This window comes from Uloborus diversus, chromosome 9, assembly GCF_026930045.1.
Source record: "Uloborus diversus isolate 005 chromosome 9, Udiv.v.3.1, whole genome shotgun sequence".
In the NCBI taxonomy this organism is placed as follows: Eukaryota; Metazoa; Arthropoda; class Arachnida; order Araneae; family Uloboridae; genus Uloborus; species Uloborus diversus.
The window spans coordinates 149,697,491-149,719,155 of record NC_072739.1 but is presented as its reverse complement, the minus strand read 5'-3'; the positions used below and the strand labels follow the sequence as shown (position 1 = coordinate 149,719,155).

Genomic DNA, 21,665 nt, shown 5'->3' with positions numbered 1-21,665 from the left:
GGAATCGTCAAGATGGGTACTTCGCGTGTCTATACGTTCTTAGGCACTTATCCACGTGTGGTCGAGTCAAAAAAAAAAAAAAACTCAACATTCATTCGGGGGTGAGCAAAATGGAAATTAAGGTCGATTTTTGAGTGAAAATTTTTTCGCGAATACAATACTTCCTCTTTTGTTAAAGGAAGCAAAAAAAAAAAAAAAAAAAAAAAAATCGAACAAATAAAGCGTTAAACTGCAAATATTATAAAGTTCTGAATACAAAACTTTCAGCTAGAAATTTCAAAATCTTCAATTTTTTCAGAGTGGAAATAAACTCTTTCTTGGAAAAAACGGGTGAAGGAAGTAAAACATGAGACAGATCTTCGTTCACTAAAATTGAAATATATTGTTTTTACTTCCTTTTACAAAAAAGGAAGTGTTGTATTCGCGAAATAATTTCCACTCAAAAATCGACCTTAATTTCCATTTTGCTCACCCCCAAAAGAATGTTGAGTTTTTTTTTCGACTCGACCACACGTGGATAAGTGCCAAAGAATGTATAGACACGCGAAATATTCATTTTGACGATTCCCGAGTTAGTTACAACGAGTTTTCTCGTGACATCTGTATTTACGTATGTATGATGTATGTATGTGCGGATGTGCATACGTATGTCGCATAATTCAAGAACGGTATGCCCCAGAAAGTTGAAATTTGGTACGTAGACTTCTAGTGGGGTCTAGTTGTGCACCTTCCCTTTTGGTTGCATTCGGGTGTTTCTAAAGGGTTCTTTTGCCCTTTTTTGGGGGGGAAATCATTGTTAATTTCCATGTAAACTCAAGTGGTGTTATAATTTGGCGGACACTTGGCGATATATCACCAGTCTTTTGGTCACCAAGTTTTTTTGCCAACTTGGCGACAAATTTGGGGATTTTATTATTATTATTATTGTTTTTTGATTTTTAAATCTGGTATATTGCCAGTCGGTTATTTGGTCGCCAAGTTTTGTCGCCAACTTGGCGATGAATTTGGTGACTTTTTTTTTTTAAATCTGATTTCAATTTTGCCACTGTTGGTGATATTTAGAGAGCTAACTATTGAATCACATTAAAATTGACAGTAATGGGGAAATGACATTAAATTGGGGTAAAAGTAAGTCATGTGATGCACACATCAGCTCTTTTTTTCTGGGTATTCTCATCTCTACAATTGTGCAATACTAAAAAGTATTCTTTGTACCTTAGTCATACATGCAAGACTAGAGTCAAAAAACGCTAAAAGCACTTGCCATGTGAATCATTAATGACTAATTAGAGGGTTCATGCCCTTGCTCGCTTCGCTCGCCAACCCCCGTTAGCCACCTGTGGCGGGTGATAACTGATGTAGTTAATGCTTAACCCTTGGATGTTCTAAGGACATCCGGGGAGGATGATATCCTCAGGACTGGATATCCGGTCCCTTATCTCCGGCCCAAAGGTTTGGAAGGGTGGGACATAGCCGAATGGCTTCCCCTTCATGTTCAATATCCAACAGTACCAGTTCTGACCTGGTAGACATTGCCAGTTCGGAAAAGATAGGATTACAGACTTACAGACACACACACACACACATACAGACCCTTACGGGTTTGTATAGTTTTTTTTTTTTTCAAATTATTTTTACCTTTAATGATAAATTAAAGTTAATAGCCATTTTCTTTCTCTCCAATTGAATGTTTAAAATATTTTATTACTTAACTAGGTGATGTTAAGTGGATTGCTGTTCTTTTTCTGATGAGGATTTGAGAGTTTAACATAATTCTAATATTTTTTTTTTATTTAAGAAACGGTTGAACTCTGTTTTAATGGAGATTTTCCTCGTAAGGATTCAACTGATCGCTCGCCGCAGACGACTTCTTTAAATTATTTGCAACGGACAGCTCTGGGACAAGAACCACTAGTCTAAATCTTAATTAATTGTAAAACTTCATTATTATCTTCTTCTAACTGTATTTCACGATTTCAGCCTATGTCGACTTTTGCAAGAGCATTTGTGGATAAAGAAGTTTTACGCATACTTTACAGCTATTTTTAGAGGTAATTACAGCATTTTTTGAAAAGTAAAAGGTGACACTTTTTAACTCAGCTGAAAGACTTAAATTTTTGATTTTTCTGCACTTCATTTTGCTAGAATAAAATTAATTTTGATTTTTCATTTCGTTGCTCAAATTTTGATTTGTATTAATTTAGTTAATTTTAAATACCTTTTGCTTAGTTTAATGATGCTACCTCAAGTGAGACATTTAACTTGACGGAGTGGGATGAATTGCCTGAAAGGGCTGTTCATTTATCGGCCGGCCGTCCCGTCCATCCCGTTTTTTGACGTGACAGACTGCCGACGAAAGCAGAGCAGCATTCACATACGGTCGCCGTACATCAATCACGCAACTGAATTCACCCGCCAGAGAGAAGAGCGCGCTGCTTGGCGGAAGTCAATGAAATACCGTTCTACTTTTGACGGCCATCAGATATCAATTTTCTTCTGATCGAAACCGGTCTCGTCCAAGATGGCTTGCTGTCATGGCAACCAGCAAAGAAAACCTGTTTCGGGAGGAGAAAAACGTGATGGACTTAACGGATGGCCGATATGTGAACAGGCCCTGACTCTCAGGTACTATGCACCAAAGCTGCAATTTCTTTCTTTCTTTTTTCTTTTGGCAATAAAAGAATAAAGTTGTAGTTTTTATCGTGATAGACTTTACACAGCATCTGGACCTACATTAAAAAAGGCAGGAGCTATTATCTTTTATTTTTCCTATTCCTATTCAGAGTCACAACTGACTACAATTGTATTTATGTCGAGGACTGCATACTAAGTGCCTTGCCTCCATTATGTTATATACCGATAGATGGCAGCACCATCACCGGATCGAACAGTTAATGAGAATTTTGAACTAGTCCAGGAGCTAATAGCTACCTAGCACTAGCACCCCCAGAGGTATCATTTCACTTGGACATTGAGACCACGAGCATATTTAACGTCGCCCAGTCCCCTTTAATGACGACGGTGGGTCTTCGACCATCGAGGTTCGAACCCAAGGCCCTCCGGCCCCGAATCCGACACTCTACCGATCGGGCTACCACGGCCCCATCTTTTATTTTTCTTTAGCATATATTTTTTAAAAGTTTCTTCTTAGGTGGGGAGTGATACCCACACTTATTCTATGTATTTATGCTTTAATTCGGGTGTTGTAACCAAATAATTGTTTACATTTTGGATAAACCTCAGATGCAAATATCTCAAGACACTATTAAACAAATCGTAAATGAAATTTTTATGTAAAATTGAGCTAAAAGTATGAAAAGAGTCCCACAGTACTCAACTTACTTATTGCATTTTCAGTAGGTTTGTAGTAAGCTATAGCTGCTAACATATTTCCAGTGCTTTGCCAGCTAAAAAATATTTCAAAAAGGAACTTAAGTTTTGATCATACAAATCAATATTTAAAAGTACTTTTAAAAAAATTATTCAACAATTCAATTGATGGTTTTGTGTGCTGATGTTTTGAGTAAAAGGTTTTGCACAAAAAAAGGGTAAGTGTGTAAATGGAAAGTAACTATCTAACCATCTACAAATAACTGTTATTGGCATTTTGCGCCACATTACACCACGTGGTTTGTAGAAATCGCCAAGTATCTGTAGTATCTAAACTTTGTGGAATAATGAAATGATAAATAAGTATATTTTTGTTGGATATTCTTCTGGCAGGATACTGTGATTGTCGGGTTGATTTGGCTTAGAATGCTAATTTAACCGGAAAAGTACCGAAAAAAAAGAGAATAAATTACAGATTATTAAACACTTTTTTCAGAAATTTAATATTAGTAGCTTTTACTCTTTCCAGGATTAAATATCGTTATCAAAGATTAAAAACTTAATTTTTATGATTTATTTTTTTATACAGTGAAACCTCCGAATAGCGGACAGTCAAGGGACTAGAAGTTTTGTCCGTTATTGGGAGGTGTCCGCTATTAAGAGGAACTACTTAATTTAACTTTTTCAAAATGGGCTGTTGTTCCCTTTGTAGAACACAATCGAAACAATTGCGAAAGGTTTACTACATTTTACGTCAAGTGTAATTAATCTGTTTTTTTCTTAATAAAGGTATACTGACAGCACACACTTGTCTTAAAAAGCATTTAATCAATTAAAGTAATCAGTTAAAACATTTTGACATCTCTTTTTTGCATTACCAACGGCGGCGATTCGGCGGAGCAACCCCCCTCCCCCCGCACACTTTCTATGGTTAATTTATTTATTTTATCTCGAGTATCACTATTGCATGATTGACAGTTGGCAATATGACCTTGAATATGGGCAAATCTTTTTCATGTCTAAAAATTAAACAACCCAACGAAACCACGGCGCCATAAAGCCGACTACTACCGGCGCCTGTCTGCTCAATTGCATCTCCCGAGAGCCGAGAGCCCCACTTAGAAAAAGCGCCCAGTTTCTTCTTTTTTATCTTAACTTTTGAATAGTTATTGTGTACAAAATTCATTAAAATCTTAAGAAAAACGTACGTTAATTGTTAGGCTGACATCAGTTTTCACTTATCTGCTTCAATACTCTCAAAACTAGCCGTTACAAAATTGTGACTTTTTTTACTTTTTCATTTTTTGCTCCCCGCAAAAAGTACCATGTCTTTTAGTTCTTTTTTTTTTTTTCTGCCTCCAACTTTTAAGCCCCAATCGCTGCCTCTGCCCCTTACCACCCTTTTAATTCCAAGAAACAGTGATAAGGAAATGACGGGGGTGGGGGTGGAATATCAGTTGTGGAGGATGAAAATCTTTGTAAGGCAAGCAGTTACTAAGATATTCTGTGAAAAGAAAAAAAACGGAAGCGCTACGATCGCAAGGAAATTTTTTTGTGAAATAACTGTCCGTTATTCGGAGTGTCCGTTATTCAGAGTGAATTACATGGAATGGCCTATATTGAGGGACTGGGACTTGCAAAAATGTCCGTTAATTAGAGGTGTCCGTTATTCGGGAGTGTCCGTTAAGGGAGGTTTCACTGTATTTTTTAAAGAATAAACCTTGCAACAGCTTTTAGTACTTACATTTTATGTTTATTTTTTACCAAGCCAACAATTCCATTAAAACTTAGAAGAAAATTTCATTTTTTTTTCACCTTTATTTCTTCACACTGATTAAAATTCACCCAGACAACGGAAACAAATGGAGTAGAACCTTTATTAAAAATTATAATTTTTACTCGAAATTTAAATTTAAAGAAACAAATTCGTTTTGGGGCCAGCATTTTTCGAGGTACATCAGAATCTGACATCACCTGAAACCAAAATTTCGTATTTTTAGAAACTTTTCATCCGACCAGAGAAAGAGACTAACAACCCCCCTCTCCCCCACACACACAAACTCTCTGGTTTTATAAGGTTTTTTATCTAGGTCTTTTATCTCTCTGGTTTTTTATCTAGATAACATTGAGAGTGATAGCGATAAACACTTGACCATTTTCCTGTTCCTTATGTGACAAATAAGTACATCTCCACAGCGAAGTACGTCAATAAGTGGTTACAATTAAAAACTATTTCTCAGACACTTAATGTAAAAAACGTTTTGCCTGAGGTCGAATTTCAAATTTATTTTTCTCTTTACTCTGTCTGCAAAAACGATTTTCTTAGTCGTTGTTCCAATATTATTAAAAATTTACATTAATGTGTGCAACATTTAGATCAAATTGTTTTCCTCACTAATAGGGAAGTTTTCGATTTTCAATTTTATTTTTATATGATAGAGTAACATGTATGAACGTCATAGGTGAAAAAATTTTTGCGATACGATAAGTAGTTTTTTTTTTAAATTAATTTTTAAAGTTCAAGCGCTTGTGACGTCAAATTGCATAGGAAGTGACGTCATGCGCTCTTCCGATAGGGGAGAAGCCGAAGGTCACGCATTTGACTTCGAAGACGAAACGTAAAAGGCTTATCTCCTCTCATTTAACTCCTCGCGTTTCTGGAACATTAAACCTCTCATCCACTCGGAAATATTCGAATATCATCATTGATGTTACACAAGGAAGATTATTTAGATTGTGCTTTAAAGAATCCGGTCTCCATAGTGTGTTCAAAAAAATTATTGAATTTCTAAAAAATAAAAATATCAGCGCGCTTAAAATGTCCCTAGCGAAAACAAAGGATCTTCGGCGGAAGGCTGCCCATTCGCGCCCTGTGACGTAGGCTCGTGACGTTTCAGAAGAGCGCACTTTTGCGCGTGGATTTTTAAAAATTCATGAAAAATCAACCACGGTGTTTTAAAATTCGGCGATGGTGAATTTTTTAGTTTTGAGGGTCAATTAACAATATCCAATAGCCAAAATATGAACATTTAATAGGTTACAACTTCCCTATTTCAATACCTAAATCTTTCATTTCTTTCTCCATATCCAGAAACCTTTTCCATAGTCTCAAAATGCTGCATTCGCTTTACGTTTTGATAATGGCTATCTCCAATAGCAACCTACCCGAAGAAGGAAATCTTTTTATTTCATTTGTTTTATTATTATGCTTATTATATAGAATTTGCTCGAAAATATCTACTTACATCATTGTAAATCATATTCAATTTTTCTTTTGTCAAATCTTTGTGATAAGCCAATGCAGCTTGTAAATTCCTAATCTGAAAATTTGAATTCATAAATTTGAATCTCCGAAAGAATAAAATGACATGTATTTTTCAACTTAAGCTTATAACTTGTGAACAAGATGTGGAATGTTTAATGGCAGGAAAGAGAAAATCTAGATAAATGGTTCCTTTTTTGAATTGTTGGAAAGAAAAAATATACATTAATAGAGGCTAATTTTTGAACTGAAAATGCACCAACTACTTCTTTCGTTGAATTCCAGCAGAAAGTTTGTTTTTTTGTTAGAACGCGCTAATCTCAGGAATGGTTCGAACACTGGTTCGAATTGAAAAAAAAAAAAATTGTGTTGAATAGTCCATTTATTGAGGAAAGCTATAGGCTATTTTTTTTCTTTTAATCAGATTGACCAAAGTATTTTTAATTGCAAATAAAAGGTTTAATTAATTGTCTAGTTCTATGAACTAGTAATAGATGGCGGGGTAAGTTAACTCATAGAGAGGGCACTGGCCGACAGTGCCGATAGCTGCGAGGAACCATGCCGCGCGGCTCAGACGCGTGGTCGGCTACGGCTTCGCTATTGTGGGACTGTTGTGATCAGGGAACTGATTTTTGAATGCGTTTTTTTTTTTCGATATTAAGGTGCATAATTTGATTTTGTAGGATTTTGCTATTGGGGATTTGTTTTCCTTATTTCTTCAACGTTTTTTTTTTTTTTTTTTTTTTTTTTTTTTTTGTTCTTATAGTTGAAGATAGTTACTTATCTAAGTAAAAAATTTCATTTGTCGTATTATTCAATTGTGATTGTTCTTCATAAATTCTTTTTTAATAGTATTGTTTAGTTGGAGAAACATTTTAAATTGCAGTAAAAAAAACTGCTTCACTCGCTAAAAGGTAGTGTTACGGTAGCATGGTTGCTTGGCGCGTTAAGTGATGAACCATACAGTTGAAGGATTATTTTGAGTATCAAAGCTACTGTTAATCTTTTTATGTGTTTTGGCGAATAGTTTTAAATTCCAAAGAGACTTTAATAGGTTTTTTGAAATGGTGTGTACGCATTTTAGTTGAAGGAAAATGATAATTTCACATTGGAAGGCGGGGGGAGGAGGGGTTCTTCAACGGACTTCCTTTATATTCTTAACACGGACATCGCCATGCGGGTACTGCTAGTAAATTTATAATGTTTGAAGGGGTGTACATTTATCAAGAGTAACGAAGCACTTCCCGAAAAGAGACTAACAACCAAACGGCACGAACTTGAGGGTCACAGATCTGGATGAAATTCTGGATTTAGTTCAGTTCGCACTAGATATGAACCTAGGTAAAGCGGTTTGACTGCATAGGCCCTAGTTCGGCTGCAACGGGGGTCTAAAGCTGCTAGTTGAGTCCAGAAACGCAATGGTATTTCATTTAAAATTATATTTTGCTGTACCTTTTTCTTGCAATTGTATTGTAGTAAGATCCTACTGAATGCCTTGACAACATAGAATAAATCTCCCCCTCCCCTGATACACTGTATTGATAAGAGATGCCGAACGTATATAGAGGGAAAATACAATGTTAAAGTTTGAAATCCCATAAAATCGCCATTGCAATTCTGGAGTCTTGGAACTCAGCCTCGTTCAGACAGCAAAAACTTCAGGGTCATGAATCTGAATAAACTTCTGGATTTAGGTCAGTTCGTACTAAATATAAGCCCCTGTAAAATAATTTTAGTGCATCGGCTCTAGTTCGGTTGCAAGGAAGGGCTAAACTTGCTTGTTTGGCTCCAGAACTGCAATCGTGTTTTAATTGGAATTTGAAGCTTTGGCACAATATTTGCTCTCTTAACATCTTTCGCGTATCTTGTTAGTACGAAGTAGAGGCGGGGGAATTTATTCTAGATTGCGAATGCTTTCAGTTGAATGATACTGCAATCCAATAGCAAGAGAAGCGTAAAAAAGTTTAATTTCAAAGGAAAAACCATTGTTTTTCTGGAGCTAAAATAACAACTTTGGACCCCCATTGCGGTCGAACTAGGGCTTATGCAGTCAAACCGTTTGACCTGGGTTCATATCTAATGCGAGTTGACCTAAACCTAGAATTTCGTCCAAATCCGTGACCCTCAAGGTCGTGCCGTTTGGTAGTAAGACACTCCCTAAACAACCCCTAAAATTTGATAGTTCTCTCTGTGCTATTGCTTCTCATGGGCTCCTCTGAAAATAAAGAAACTTATTGGAATCAACTTGTTTACTTCATTAACGAACAAAGTATTCAAGTTTTCAATTATTAAAATAATTACCTTCATTACTGCATTCTTTTTTGTTTTATAGTCCAGCCATTTTGTGTTTCTTAATCTTTTTGTAAAAGCAGCTACAGTGTCACTGTAAAGATTTTCCATCTAAAATCAAAAGCAAAATTAATGCAGGTAAATACTTTCAAATTAGTTTAGTAATAAAAAATAACATAAAATCAGAAATTCGAAAGATTAGAACATAGATACTAAGTTGCTGATGGTTATACGAATCATTTGAGATTATAAATAAGACTAATTTATTTCAGATTTAATAATGTTTCCCACTATTTATAGTATGAAAAAAAAAATGTATGAAATTGAGGCATCTATAAAAACGTCGAAAACAATATTATAACCAAGGAAACGTTTCTACAACATTTGATGCTCAGCATCTCAGAATTAGGTTGGTAATCAACATAATAATAGTTTCACTTAAGAAAACTTGAAATTTTAGTAAAATAGAAAAAAACTAAAATATAATTGTAGCGCTCTGAAAGGTTTATGTTTGATAAATATACGAATTGTTGATGTGTTTTTATACTTTTAATACAATATTGGGCTATTCCAATGGAAAACGGCAGTTTTGTCTCGTACTTGACGCCTCATATATTTCATTAAAAATAATAATTTAAAATATTAGTGAACAATTTTTTTCTGCTTAACAAATAACAAACGTATGTGTGATAACTTAAGCAAAAACTTTCGTCATTAACCTTCAAAATTATTATTCTTAAATGAAATATATGAATCGTTACGTGCGGGACAAAGGGTTGACTTTTCCGTGGAATAGCCCTATTTACGTTTCATACTAATTTTACTATGTTTGAAAAAGAAACAGATAATCATCTATTCTCAAGAGTACCACTGAAAAATTAAATTTGTTTTAAATCTTGTGTTAAAGCATAACATAATTACTTAAAACTCATTGTAGTTTTCTTGACTGCAGGTACTTTTGACATGTTATGCTAAAACAGTTTACTTTAATTCATGCATAAATGGAAGTAGCTCTTCATTGTACAGCGATTTGACGTTACATTAGGTTCTTGGTCAGACATGTTAGGCTTAGTATAATTATATAATTACTAAAATATTAAATATACTGTTTGACCACGGATTGTATGGAAAGGCAAACATCCGTTTTACAGGCGGAAATGGACGCATCTATTAGTTTTTAGGGATGTCAAGGTTTGCACATATATGTTAGCCCATAGACTAATAATAAGAATAGACCGAGCTATGGCAACCCTTTTGCTGCTCATAAACCAAACCATGTGACTGGTGGATATCCTAGCAACAGCGGGCGTTGATCGTAGCAGACGATCAACGCCCGCGAGAAATAAAATAAATAGAATTGATGGAACATGGAAGAATGATCTTTATATGAAGTCCGATTTGTAAATTTGTTATTATAAGTTGTTAATATTTTGTTAATATAGTGAGTTTTTCGTTTAGTTAGTATTGTGCATTTTCTTTATTCAATTTCAATAACTCTCTAAGCAATTAAAGATGCAAGCGCCCAAAAAGAATCGGCAAACGGTAAGATTTTTACCTGCAATTTCAATGCAAAACGTTTATGCCATTACATTTACGCCAACACTGACGTAGCAGTTCCGAATGAAATAATGAAACCGAATGAATACTTCAGTAACCAAAGTTACTGAAAACTGTGATCAAAAACTGATTACTAATATCAAAATAATGCATAACTAAAAGAAAAAAAGTTCAATCTCTGCACCTGGAAAAAAATTGTTACAAATTCTGTAAATAGTAATTGTTGTAGTAACGTAACCTGTAAATAGTTTCCCGTAATGAATATACAACCCCTTTACATCCGGCCGAAGTATACGAGCCCCCTACTCTTTTTTTCTTATTTCATTCACTTTTTTTATCAATGAAAGTGTAGAACGGTGTAGCATTTTCTGGAATCTTTGAGAGCTCTCTTTTCGGTGTGTATATAAACCGTTACGCTGGATAAAAAGTTGAGTTTCGATTGAGATTTCGAACTGAGAGCGTATTTGCTCTGTTTATTGCGAGGCATTCCGCTGTGTTGTTTTCGTATTTGGAAGTAAATACGTGTGTAAACGTTGAGTTTACGGTGTTGTGTGATAATTGCTTAGTTGCTGATGAATAATTTAGCAGTTGTTGACGATCTTTCCTGTACGTAGTGTAAATAAATTTCCTGTGTTTTTATCAAGAACTGTGTCTTCATTTCAAGAAAGTGGAAGTCGCACCGGATCCGTTACAAAATCATAACAAAAACACATTACGTCTTAAAATACATGTCGAATGCCAAACTATAAATAATCCTGCCATCTAGCAATCATGCTGCCAAAGTTTTCGCCAAGCCTCCCACCAGTCACATGATGCATCCATGAACCAATTTTTTCATCAGCAAGTCTGGGAAAGCCCGATCTACTCTTATTATTATTCTATGTGTTAGTCCCTAAATTAAGCCGAGTCTCATCCAAAAGAGTGGAACATGTGCATCAAAAATATAACTTTTCCCCCTCATTCAGATAGACTCATCTTAACTGGACGTTTGCCAATTGCATGCAATCCGTGGTTGAACAGTACAAAATTCTTTTCTCTGGAAAAATATCTACAAATTCATAATGAACTTACCATTTTCCTCTTACTTTCCTCCAAGTAAGACTCAACGTAGGTATAAGTTATCGATGGGTGAAAGAAATGTGTTGTCAGTCTTAGGCAAGTTTCCCACTGGCTCAGAGCTTCAGATTTGGATTCTGTTGTTTCGAGTAAACGAACTACGTTACCAGACAGATGTGGTGCTGCATGCAGGATCATGCGATAGAACATGTAATTGGCGAGCACTCGTTTTCTATGGAGAATTACAATTAATGGTGATTTGTTTTGGAATTTGTCTATTGCATATAAATATTCTAATTCCAAATTTCCATTGCATTGTTGCATGCTTATTTGTGTGATTAATCAGAATCTGACTACAGCATCGTCCTCTAAGGCGGCGATTATGGATCCCCAATTTTAAGGTGGCTTTCACACCAAGCAACTTAGTTGAATCAACTTTCAAACGAGCGGTTATTAGAATATAACCAGCAAGGGCGGATCAAGAAAATATTCAAGGAGGGAGCGATTGCTTTTCACCCTTTACCCTTTGGAACTTCAATTTCTAAAAATTTTCGAAGGAATGTACTGAGCCTCTAGCTTACCTATCCCTAATATTATCTAAGATCGTCTAAAATTGAGATTTTGGTACTTCAATTTCGAAAAATTTCCTGTAGAAAGTACTGGTCTCTATCCCCAGAGTAAAAAGAGATGTAGCACGATTGCGTTTTAAAGACTTCAATTCCGGAAGAATTCTGGAAAAGAGCTCCCTTTCTTCTAACACCGTCGAATATTATGTAAAATTGCGGTTTTGAAACTATAGTGTTGAAAATATACATGAAGAAATTTCCTGTCTCTTGGCTCAAGGAGGGGGCGATCGCCCCCTTGTATCATCCGTCCTTGATAACCAGGTGTAAAAGTGAAAGAATCGCCCGTCATCCTTCACATTACAGTCAACTCGTCAGACACGCCAGCGCACATGTGCCGCTACCATTCTCATCCCGATGAGTGGAATCAATTTTTTAGTTGATTCAACTCATCGAGCCATTGCCATGCCATGCGTTTGCTCCAATCACGAGTAAACTAGTTGAGTCAACTCGGTTCAGTTTTAACAGCGTTGTGGAGTAGCTGCTCGAATAAATTCGGCTTAGTAGAAGAAAAATTGATTCGACTAATTTGCCTAGAGTGAAGACAACGAAACTAGTTGTTAACTAGCTGACAGGCAGCGGTTTTGAAAAGTTGCTGCAACTAATCGCCTCGTCTGTAGAAGGCCTTGGGGGCAGTTTAATCACCTTTGAAGAAAAGGAGAAAGAAGAAGTATTGCTTACTTAGTATTAATCTTTACTAATAATAAAGCTGAACGTCTGTTTGTCTGAATCTCTGGATGTCTGTCTGATCCGTGCATAGCGCCTGGACTGTTCGGCCGATTTTCATGAAATTTAGCGCAAAATAAGTTCTTAGCATAGGGGTGAGCGCCTCGAAGCGATTTTTCGAAAATTCGATTTTGTTCTTTTTCTATTCGAATTTTAATCCCATTTTACTGAGCGATTTACTATAACATGGGCGAGTTAATTATCATAACATGGACTAGCAAATTACTATAACATGAACAAGCGAGTTAACATAGCATATTGGCCAGAAATTCATCATCAATTATTTGTAAATATACAGACGAACCAAATGACCTTTTAGTTTTCTACTACGGTTAAAGCCTTGCGGATACCGCTAGTTCAGAATAAACACCATTGCAAATTCATTGCTTAGTTGTTTTATGCTGAGTAACACTACTTATAGTTAATTTAATATATACACCTTGACCTTTTTGTATTTAAGTTCCCTGCAGGGATTTCCAGTTAGTATCCGGTCCTGGACCCCAGTTTGAACTAATACGTCCTACTTTTAATTAAATTATTTTCCCCATTTTACCACTGTATATCAATTTCTGAAATCTTTAGTATTAGTTCTCTTTTGTCCATGAAATAAATTTGTTATAATGGTCGCCTCGCGTTTGTGTGTAAATAACGATTTGACGCTTGACTACTTACAAATATCTCAAGTTAGAAATTTACAATACTTGTGATTATTTCAAACGTAACGTACAACTATCGGAATTATAATTTGAGTGAACAATTTGGTTGATGGTTCTTTTATAGATTGTCATCAGATGTTATTACAGTAACCCCTCGTTATATCGAGCTTTTCGGGCGACAAAGAGAAAGAGCGATATATCCGAAAGCGCGATATAACGGAGGTCATTAAAAATAGTTATAAGTCCAATTCACAAGTAAGTTAGCATTCGTTCTTTTTGACATGATTTTCTAATGGTTTCGATGTAGTTCACGAATGTACTATCACACCTATTAAAATTTAAACAAGATTGAAATTTAAGTAAATTTTCACCCTCAGAAGGTTAAAAACATCAAATGGCGAATGAAGACGATCTTTCTGAGCTGCCGCGAGACGAGAGAGCATTCCAATACCCTCTTATTCCCAATAGACTTTCTAATCTGTTTGACTTGCTGTAGAAAGGATGTGAAAAGTAAAAGTAACCACATTGTTTACAGAAAACTCTTTTGCCCGTCCTGGACGGTCATTCCAAGCTCGTCAGCTTGCGAGATCGAAATTTTCCCTCACGTGATCGGTTATGAGGTAGAAATGTCGCAAAGTAGTATTCTAACCTACTCGAAATTAGCTTGCGGCTAGGTTCGAGTAGATTAGAATACTACTTTGCAACATTTCTGCGTCACAATCGATCACGTGAGCGAAAATCTCGATCTCGCAAGCTGACAAGCTTGGAATGACCGCCCTCAGACCGTTCTTCCTTTCTTAATGTTTCTTAGTGCTTTAATGTTTCGGGAGATAGAAGGAAAGAGTGATATACCCGAATGAGCGATATAACGAGGCGCGATATAACGAGGGGCCACTGTATAAATAGTGAATCCTCATTAATCCGGACCCAGTTAAACCGGGTTTCGCTTAATCTGAACAGCCATTTAGATGTGCAGTAGGGTAGACCGGGGCACATTTACGCAATGGGCACATTTACGCAGTGCCCTTTTTCCAAAACGAGTTATAACTGGAGAGCCCCCCCCCCCCCCAACAGTCATTTCAGATTGATGCTGCTCCATAGCCAATATTCTCACAAGTTTTTGAGCATCAGTCGAGCATGCGGATAAGAAAATCTGTTTTCTACCAAGTTGAGTAAATTGAGTGTTGAACGTTTTGAAGCTTATTTTGAGCAAAAAATGCGCAGTTAAAAACAAATAAATACATAAAAATTAGCAGAATTTTATCCTTTTTTCGGAATTATATTTGTCTGGACAGAAAAGTTATTAAATTTTGTTGCACGTTAAAAATAAATCCAAACTTGCCGACGAGGCACGTTTACGCATTTTCATTGGAGCATATTTACGCACGTTCTTACTGTATCTTACTACTCTGTCTTACTTCTAAACCGGCCTTGGACGCTTTTTTCGCTCTGTACTATTTCAAATCTTTAGTATTTTCAGGTTGTTTAGTTTTGAAAATCACCTTTCATTTAAATTAAGTAAAAGATTTGTATCTTATAACTTACAATCATATAGTGTTGTCTTCATGATTGTTCAGTTTAAACTTTCAGCACTATTCAGCCTGTAATATATTTTCTTTATTTTAAAGATAGTATGTTCAAAACACTAACAGAACCACGTTAGATGTCAAAATAATGAAAAGGCTTATCAATAACCCAAGTATTTTTCCCAGTAGTCCTTCCACATCGTCACATGTGTACTACCATAACTAAGACCATTTGAAAACGTAGGACCAATGCTTAAGAACCAGGAAAGGGAAAAAAATAAGAATGTTCAGAATCCTAACTTATACTCCGATTAAAGAAGACCTCGGACAAGAGCAGTTAGAAGCCACAGAGAAAAAAACAAAATGGGCCAAACAAAACAAAAAGGAGCAATTACTTTAAAATTTGCAAGTTTCTATTAAAGCAGAAATCGAAGACATCAAAGAAAAAAGTGTGAAACCAAAACCTGCGACAAGGAAAACGTTAGTACACTCTGAAAAAGGAAATTAGTGAACGATTCTGTTTACAAAGTAGAAAATTGTGCTTGCATCTATTGTTTGAAGGTACACAACCAATCGAAAAAAGGACAAGACAGGGTTTCATGCCTTAGATGTCAAAACGCAGTCCCATAACAAGTATGGGAAAAGAAATACTTTAACTTTGTTAGTAAAATCTAACAGTGATGAAGAAGATGACTAAATAGTTTCTGTTTTTAATTAGCAATATGGCCTATGATTTTAGGACTATAAAATGTTCTTTTATTAATTATTTGAGATTTTCTTATTTTTAAAGTGTTTTAAGAGATATATAAAATATTTAAATTTGGTTAAATATATACTTCACTTACTCCTTGGTATCATTTTTAATATGCATAAACGTGCCCCACTCGATGCGTAAACTTGCCCCGTGTTCGGGGCAAGTTTACGCAACCGACTTGGACTCAAAAAGCATCATTTTTTACGGTTAAAAACACAAACTGAGCAACAACTGAATATACAAATTTTAACTTCATTAACTGCTTCATAAAATCACAATGTCTAAAATTTCCTGGGTTCAAACATAAAAATTAGAAAATTCATTAAAAAAAATCCTCGTAAATGTGCCCCGGTCTACCCTAATACATGCTGTATAAATAAAAGGCGAGTTAGCGCAATAATCTATTTTTATAGGCCGTATTTCGTATTTTTGTAATTTTTTCTTATGCAGCTTCATGTTTCATTCTCTTAAATTCTAAATCCAATTTTACTGTGTACAGCAGTTCGTTTATGTACATCGATTCAATTAATAGGTTACTTGGTCTATCCGTACTTGTGCATTAATTCGGGTTCCCTGAATCCCCTGTTAGTCTGGATTAATGAGATTCTATTGTATACTGAAAACTCCTAACGGGTTAACCCCTTCAGACCTGGTGTCCGGTATACCGGACATACACTTTAAACAGCTGCTAATCATTTAATAGTTGATTTAATTAGTTGATTTTTTTTGTAGTTGACTCTTTACATTCTACTTATTATAATCGGTGAAATAATTTTTCGTTTTGTGATTGACAACACTGACATGTAAGGATTGAGAGATAGAGAGTGGCTCATTTTTCCAACCATGGATTTTCATCTGAAAAACGAGGTTTTTTTCCTGATTTTTTTAAAAAATATATAATCTTTAATTAATCGTTTCAAACGCTTATATTATGTTTTATAATTTCTTGTAGAACATTTTATAATGAAGTTTGTTCGGTATTTTATCGTTTTTGTGTATGAAATCTTGATTTCAAAAGTAAAGGTCCGAAATATTGGACGTGCCATAGCTTTTTTTAATTTTCTCCTACAAACTCAAAATTTTGTCTGTAAGATACCCTTTACCATAGTACACTGTGTACCAAATATCAACATTTTGGGTTTAAGATTTCATAATTCCGACTGAAGGGGTTGAAATCTGTAAATTGTTTTCCACCCGTTACTGTTTTAAGAAATATTTTCATTTATTCAGTTTCTTACCTTTAAGAAATAATGTAATGCAATATTTTGTTACGATGTAAGTAGGAGACTGAAGTTGGTAACAACTTTTTGGAATTTTATTTCGTTTTCTGCGCATAGAACTTTTGTTGGCATTTATTTTCAGATTAATCTTCCTTGAAATTTTTAGATTCTTTGAGATTTAACATTGTATAAACTCTCAGAGTAAAATAAAAATCGAGTAAAGCTATCCAAAATTTTTTTACTGTTATTTAAGCTTTTTTTTTAATTTTCTTGGAGCACTAAGGTTTAGGAAAGTGATTTCATCTGGTTCCTTGAGATATAAAACTCTCCTGCGTTTCTTTTTTTATAACAAAACCAGCTTACCGGATATTAAAACAATAAATAATAATCAAGTAAAATTGAAAAATGTGATTTTTTTAAAATTCCACAGAAAAAGATTTTACTTACTCTTCACTTGAGTTGTTTTGTAGATCTAAAATGCTATTCAAAGCTTTAATAGAAGATGGAGCCGTGACAATAACGCTGTCATCATCTTTCAAATATGGAGATCGTTTCAATATTCTTTTGAACAATAGCTTCCAATCTATCTGTAGAAACATGATTCTATGTATACTAGATTCATAAAAGAGTTTGTTTTTAAGTAGAAATTTAGTCTTTTTGAGGCACTGCAGATATTTTCTTTCTTTTTTAGTGCACTAAAACGTAGACGTGTAAAACTTTGCGCTTTCTTGCATGGTACACTTAAATGTGGGAGTAATTCAATTGATTTATGATGTAGAATTCCAAATGAATACAGTGCAATTAAATTTGTCTTTACCTTTTATTCCCTGTGATTCAAATTAGAATCACAGGCACTATACTGTTAGACCATAAATTGTATGGAATTGGCAAACATCCAGTTAAGGCGATTTCATCTGAATGACGGGAAAAATAAAAATTTTATGCGCGTGTTCCTCTCATTTGAATGAGACTCTGCTTAATTCAGAGGCTAACATACATCTGCAAAATCTGTGACATCCCTGAAAACTAATAGATGCTTCCATTTCCGCATGTAAACCGGATGTTTGCCTTTCCATACAATCCGTGGTTAGACAGTATGAAAAGATAGAAGTTGAGAATTATAGTAAAATTAGATTTTGTTATGCGGCATTTTTCCCCACGTTAAAGCGGTCCGAAGCTGCAGTCTATTCAACAATTTCATAAAAATAAATCCGTAATTTATAAATTTAAGATTATTAAAAGCTAGAAAATGGCCCGTCAAGGTACGACGGGTGAATATTGCTTCCACGTATAAACGAAGCCATTGCCTCTTAAGTGATCTTTTGATAGCTACAATTTTATCCCTAACTCCAGTGGATTAGCCCTAAACTCCAGTAGATAGCGTTCATTGTTGACCACATTTTCATTTATTCATTCCACTGAAATGACAGTCTTACCAGTAAAACAGTTAAGTTACCGGATCTGGTTTAATTTTGTCAAAATGAAGCATTTCCGTGCATGTCAAACATTGCCAGAAAATATTATCAAATTACAAATAAGTTACTGAATTGTTGGTGCTTCAACAATGAAATAATGCCGCCACGCATGCTACGGCGCGAGTTTCATTGTTGGTGACCTCATAGCGTTACTCGATTAGTAATTTTGGCTATTATATATTATGAGGATGGCACAGAATTTTCACCATTCAAGAATTTAAAAAAAGAAAAGAAAGAAAGAAACGGAAGTCCTTACGTTTGGAGCTAAACTTTCAAGTTCTTGAACCGTCATGATGTGAAAAGAATTCTCTTTCGTTGTACTTATTTCGCTTGGTTTATGAGCCTGTAATAAAGGCATTAAAAGTGGAATAAAGTATAAGCCAAAAAAAAAAGCTGATATAACTTAATAACTAGTAATAATTTAAAAAATAATTGACTTTAAATGTAAAATATATCAATAATAAATAATGATAAAATAATTTATAATAATTATTTATAATAATGACTGTTTTGAATTCCTATCATTTTATTTTCCCACCAGCCCCCTCTGCAGCATCACCGTCGCGTCGACCGGCCTCACGATGCTGCTCCTCTTACGAAAACCGTCTCCACACGCGCGTACACACACAGTACTGCATACACAACACACATGCATAAATACACACCCACCCACACATTTGCGCCTACACACACATGCGCATACAAACACACACACACACACACACACACACACACACACACACACACACACACACACACACACACATATATATATATATATATATATATATATATATTATCTTAGAGACTAGAAAATCGCCCGTCAATGTATGACGGATGAAATTTGCTTCTTCATTTGAGTGAAGCACCTGCCTGTTTGGAGATACATACGTATTTTGAGCGTGGAAATTTCGAGTCGTATAACTTTGGGCAATTGTTCCTTTCCGTAAAAATCACTGAGGTCGAAGTACATTAACTCCTTTTGGTGCCAACAAATTAGCAACAGTTGAAAAAAATTTTTTAAAAGAATCTCGGCTATTTTCTGGTAAAAATATGTACAGAATTCAATAAGCATTCTCAATTGTAAAGTAATTCACTTTAAAAATTACTTCATTGCCTGTGACGTCAGCAGCCTTATTCGATCAGTGAATTGGCTAGTGAGGATACTTAAACCATTAAATTTTAATTTTCAGTACGAATTAAAAAACACTTCTTACGTTCGCCAAGCGTTTCTCGATGATAAAAGCTCTTCTGATTTCGTTCGAAGCTTTCTTCTCGTTTAATTCTGGTTCGAGCATTTTGGCGAGATTCAGGGTCAGGTTCTGGTATGCATCTGAATTGTCTTCCAGATCATAAAAAACTTCATTTCCCATTCCCAAGCTTGGTACATTAATCTGCCGGGAGAAAAAATAATAGGGTGTGGGAATTAGAAACATGCGCAAATGAAACTTAATTCAGTAACCAAACTACAAATTTTCGAACTCGTGTGGGGCCGGGCTCTCAAAAATGAGCCCGAACTCATCTCTATCGAATACCGTTGTTCTAGAACTTTTTAAGCTTTTAAGCTTATAGTTGGGGCAAACTTAACCTGACAGGATTTTGAAGGCTAGGCAGATCGTAATCACAGCATTAGAACGCTGCCTGGTTAGGTTTGCCCCAACTATAGTGTGTTACCCACGGTTTTCTTCATATAACAAACTTACGGAATAGGATTTCACCATTTCTATCTGCTCCCTAGTCTCTGTGATTAAGGAAAACGCACTGCGGTTAAATGAAAACTGGACTTCACTAGATAACCAACAGTATTAAGTCAAATTTTCCATGCTGATGAAAAGTTTTGTTTTTATGTACTCCGCTGACCGATAGGTTGCGTTCAAATTTGTATCTGGATTTCACAACTAAATTAGTTATGCATTCAACTCTGTATACTGCCGAGGGCAGGTAAAGGACAGTAACTACAAAGTTTTCATTGTTTTGCATATTTGTCATCTATTGTAAGTTAGCTTTATAGTACAAGCTTGCTTATTTGGTTTCCACTGAAAATAAGGCGCGAAAAAAACGTCTCATTCCGGCATTTCCCTATGGTTAGTATTGAATGCAACACACTTGTCTTCAAATATCTCGAAAACTCATTTCTGCAGATACTGCCATTTACCTGCCCATGGCGGTATGAATGTATGATGCAACTGTAAGCTCGTTTATTTGCTGCTGTCTTCAATAAAATTAACTTTCGCAATAGATTTTTTTTCTCAATTAAATTTCAATAGGAAGAACAATTCAAGCATTTTTTAGAAGCAGTTCAAAATGTGAGTAACTAAAAGTCTTGAATTAAGTAGCAATATTACTTCCAAAACGTCTTTGCCGCACGTTGTCAAAACGTGTATTTTTGTTCGTCTTCGAATGATTTTATGTTCAATTTTGCTTCGTGGGAAAAAATATTTGCTAATTTTTTAAGAACGTTTTCATAAGGTTTCAGAAGAAGGAATAAATGAGCAATTTTCTTTAAATTATATTTTAAAATACAGCATGTTATTGAAATTAACATAGTTACCTCATTTTCATGCCTAATAACACGTGCGGAGAAATTTGAATATTAAAAATTATTCATTAAATTCAACATATTAACAACATTACTGTCCAACCACGGATTGTATGGAATTTTCAGTCCATATAAGACGAATCTATCTGAATGAGGGGGAAAAGTAAAAATTTGATGCACGTATTTTGCTCATTTCAATGAGGATCTGCTTCTGCAAAAGCTGAATCGCTAAAAAATAATAGATTCGTCCATTTCCGGCTTTAAAACGGATGTTTGTCTTTCCATACAATCCGTGGTCAGACAGTAGTTTGCTTCAGATGGGATCGCAGTACCGATATTGTTTGAAATTTCGTTTTTACTTTCAGTAATTTCCTTCCGTGAGAAACTTACTGCGATCATGTTCTTTGAGGCATTCTTGATGCCCGGCATTACGCTAACATCTAATAACATGTTGCTCAAATGCCCGAGCTTCGCAGCAGTAGCCATCACTTGAATCCAATTAAAAGTTTCCGGTCTCCAATCTTTATCGAGGAGTGGCCATCCTCCTAAGTATTTGATGTCCTTTAAAAGGTCTGTCACACCATCTTCATTTCTCCTAACTGAAAGAAAATTATTCCAGCAGTTTTTAGCCTACTTTCCCAGTAAAAGTCAG

At 35.2% G+C, this 21,665-nt stretch overlaps 1 protein-coding gene across 1 annotated transcript in view; it reads right to left on the bottom strand.

The window, feature by feature from the left end:
* The window catches only part of LOC129230560 (endothelin-converting enzyme homolog), a 43,654-nt gene that overhangs the window by 14,243 nt on the left and 7,746 nt on the right, over positions 1-21,665 (bottom strand). The window contains exons 5-12 of the mRNA XM_054864965.1: positions 21,404-21,612; positions 19,692-19,868; positions 17,447-17,586; positions 11,657-11,726; positions 8,894-8,992; positions 6,576-6,650; positions 6,391-6,491; positions 3,343-3,407 (exon numbers count right to left, since the gene is read on the bottom strand). Coding sequence (XP_054720940.1) covers positions 3,343-3,407; positions 6,391-6,491; positions 6,576-6,650; positions 8,894-8,992; positions 11,657-11,726; positions 17,447-17,586; positions 19,692-19,868; positions 21,404-21,612 — 936 coding nt within the window. The remainder of the gene's footprint in view (positions 1-3,342; positions 3,408-6,390; positions 6,492-6,575; positions 6,651-8,893; positions 8,993-11,656; positions 11,727-17,446; positions 17,587-19,691; positions 19,869-21,403; positions 21,613-21,665) is intronic.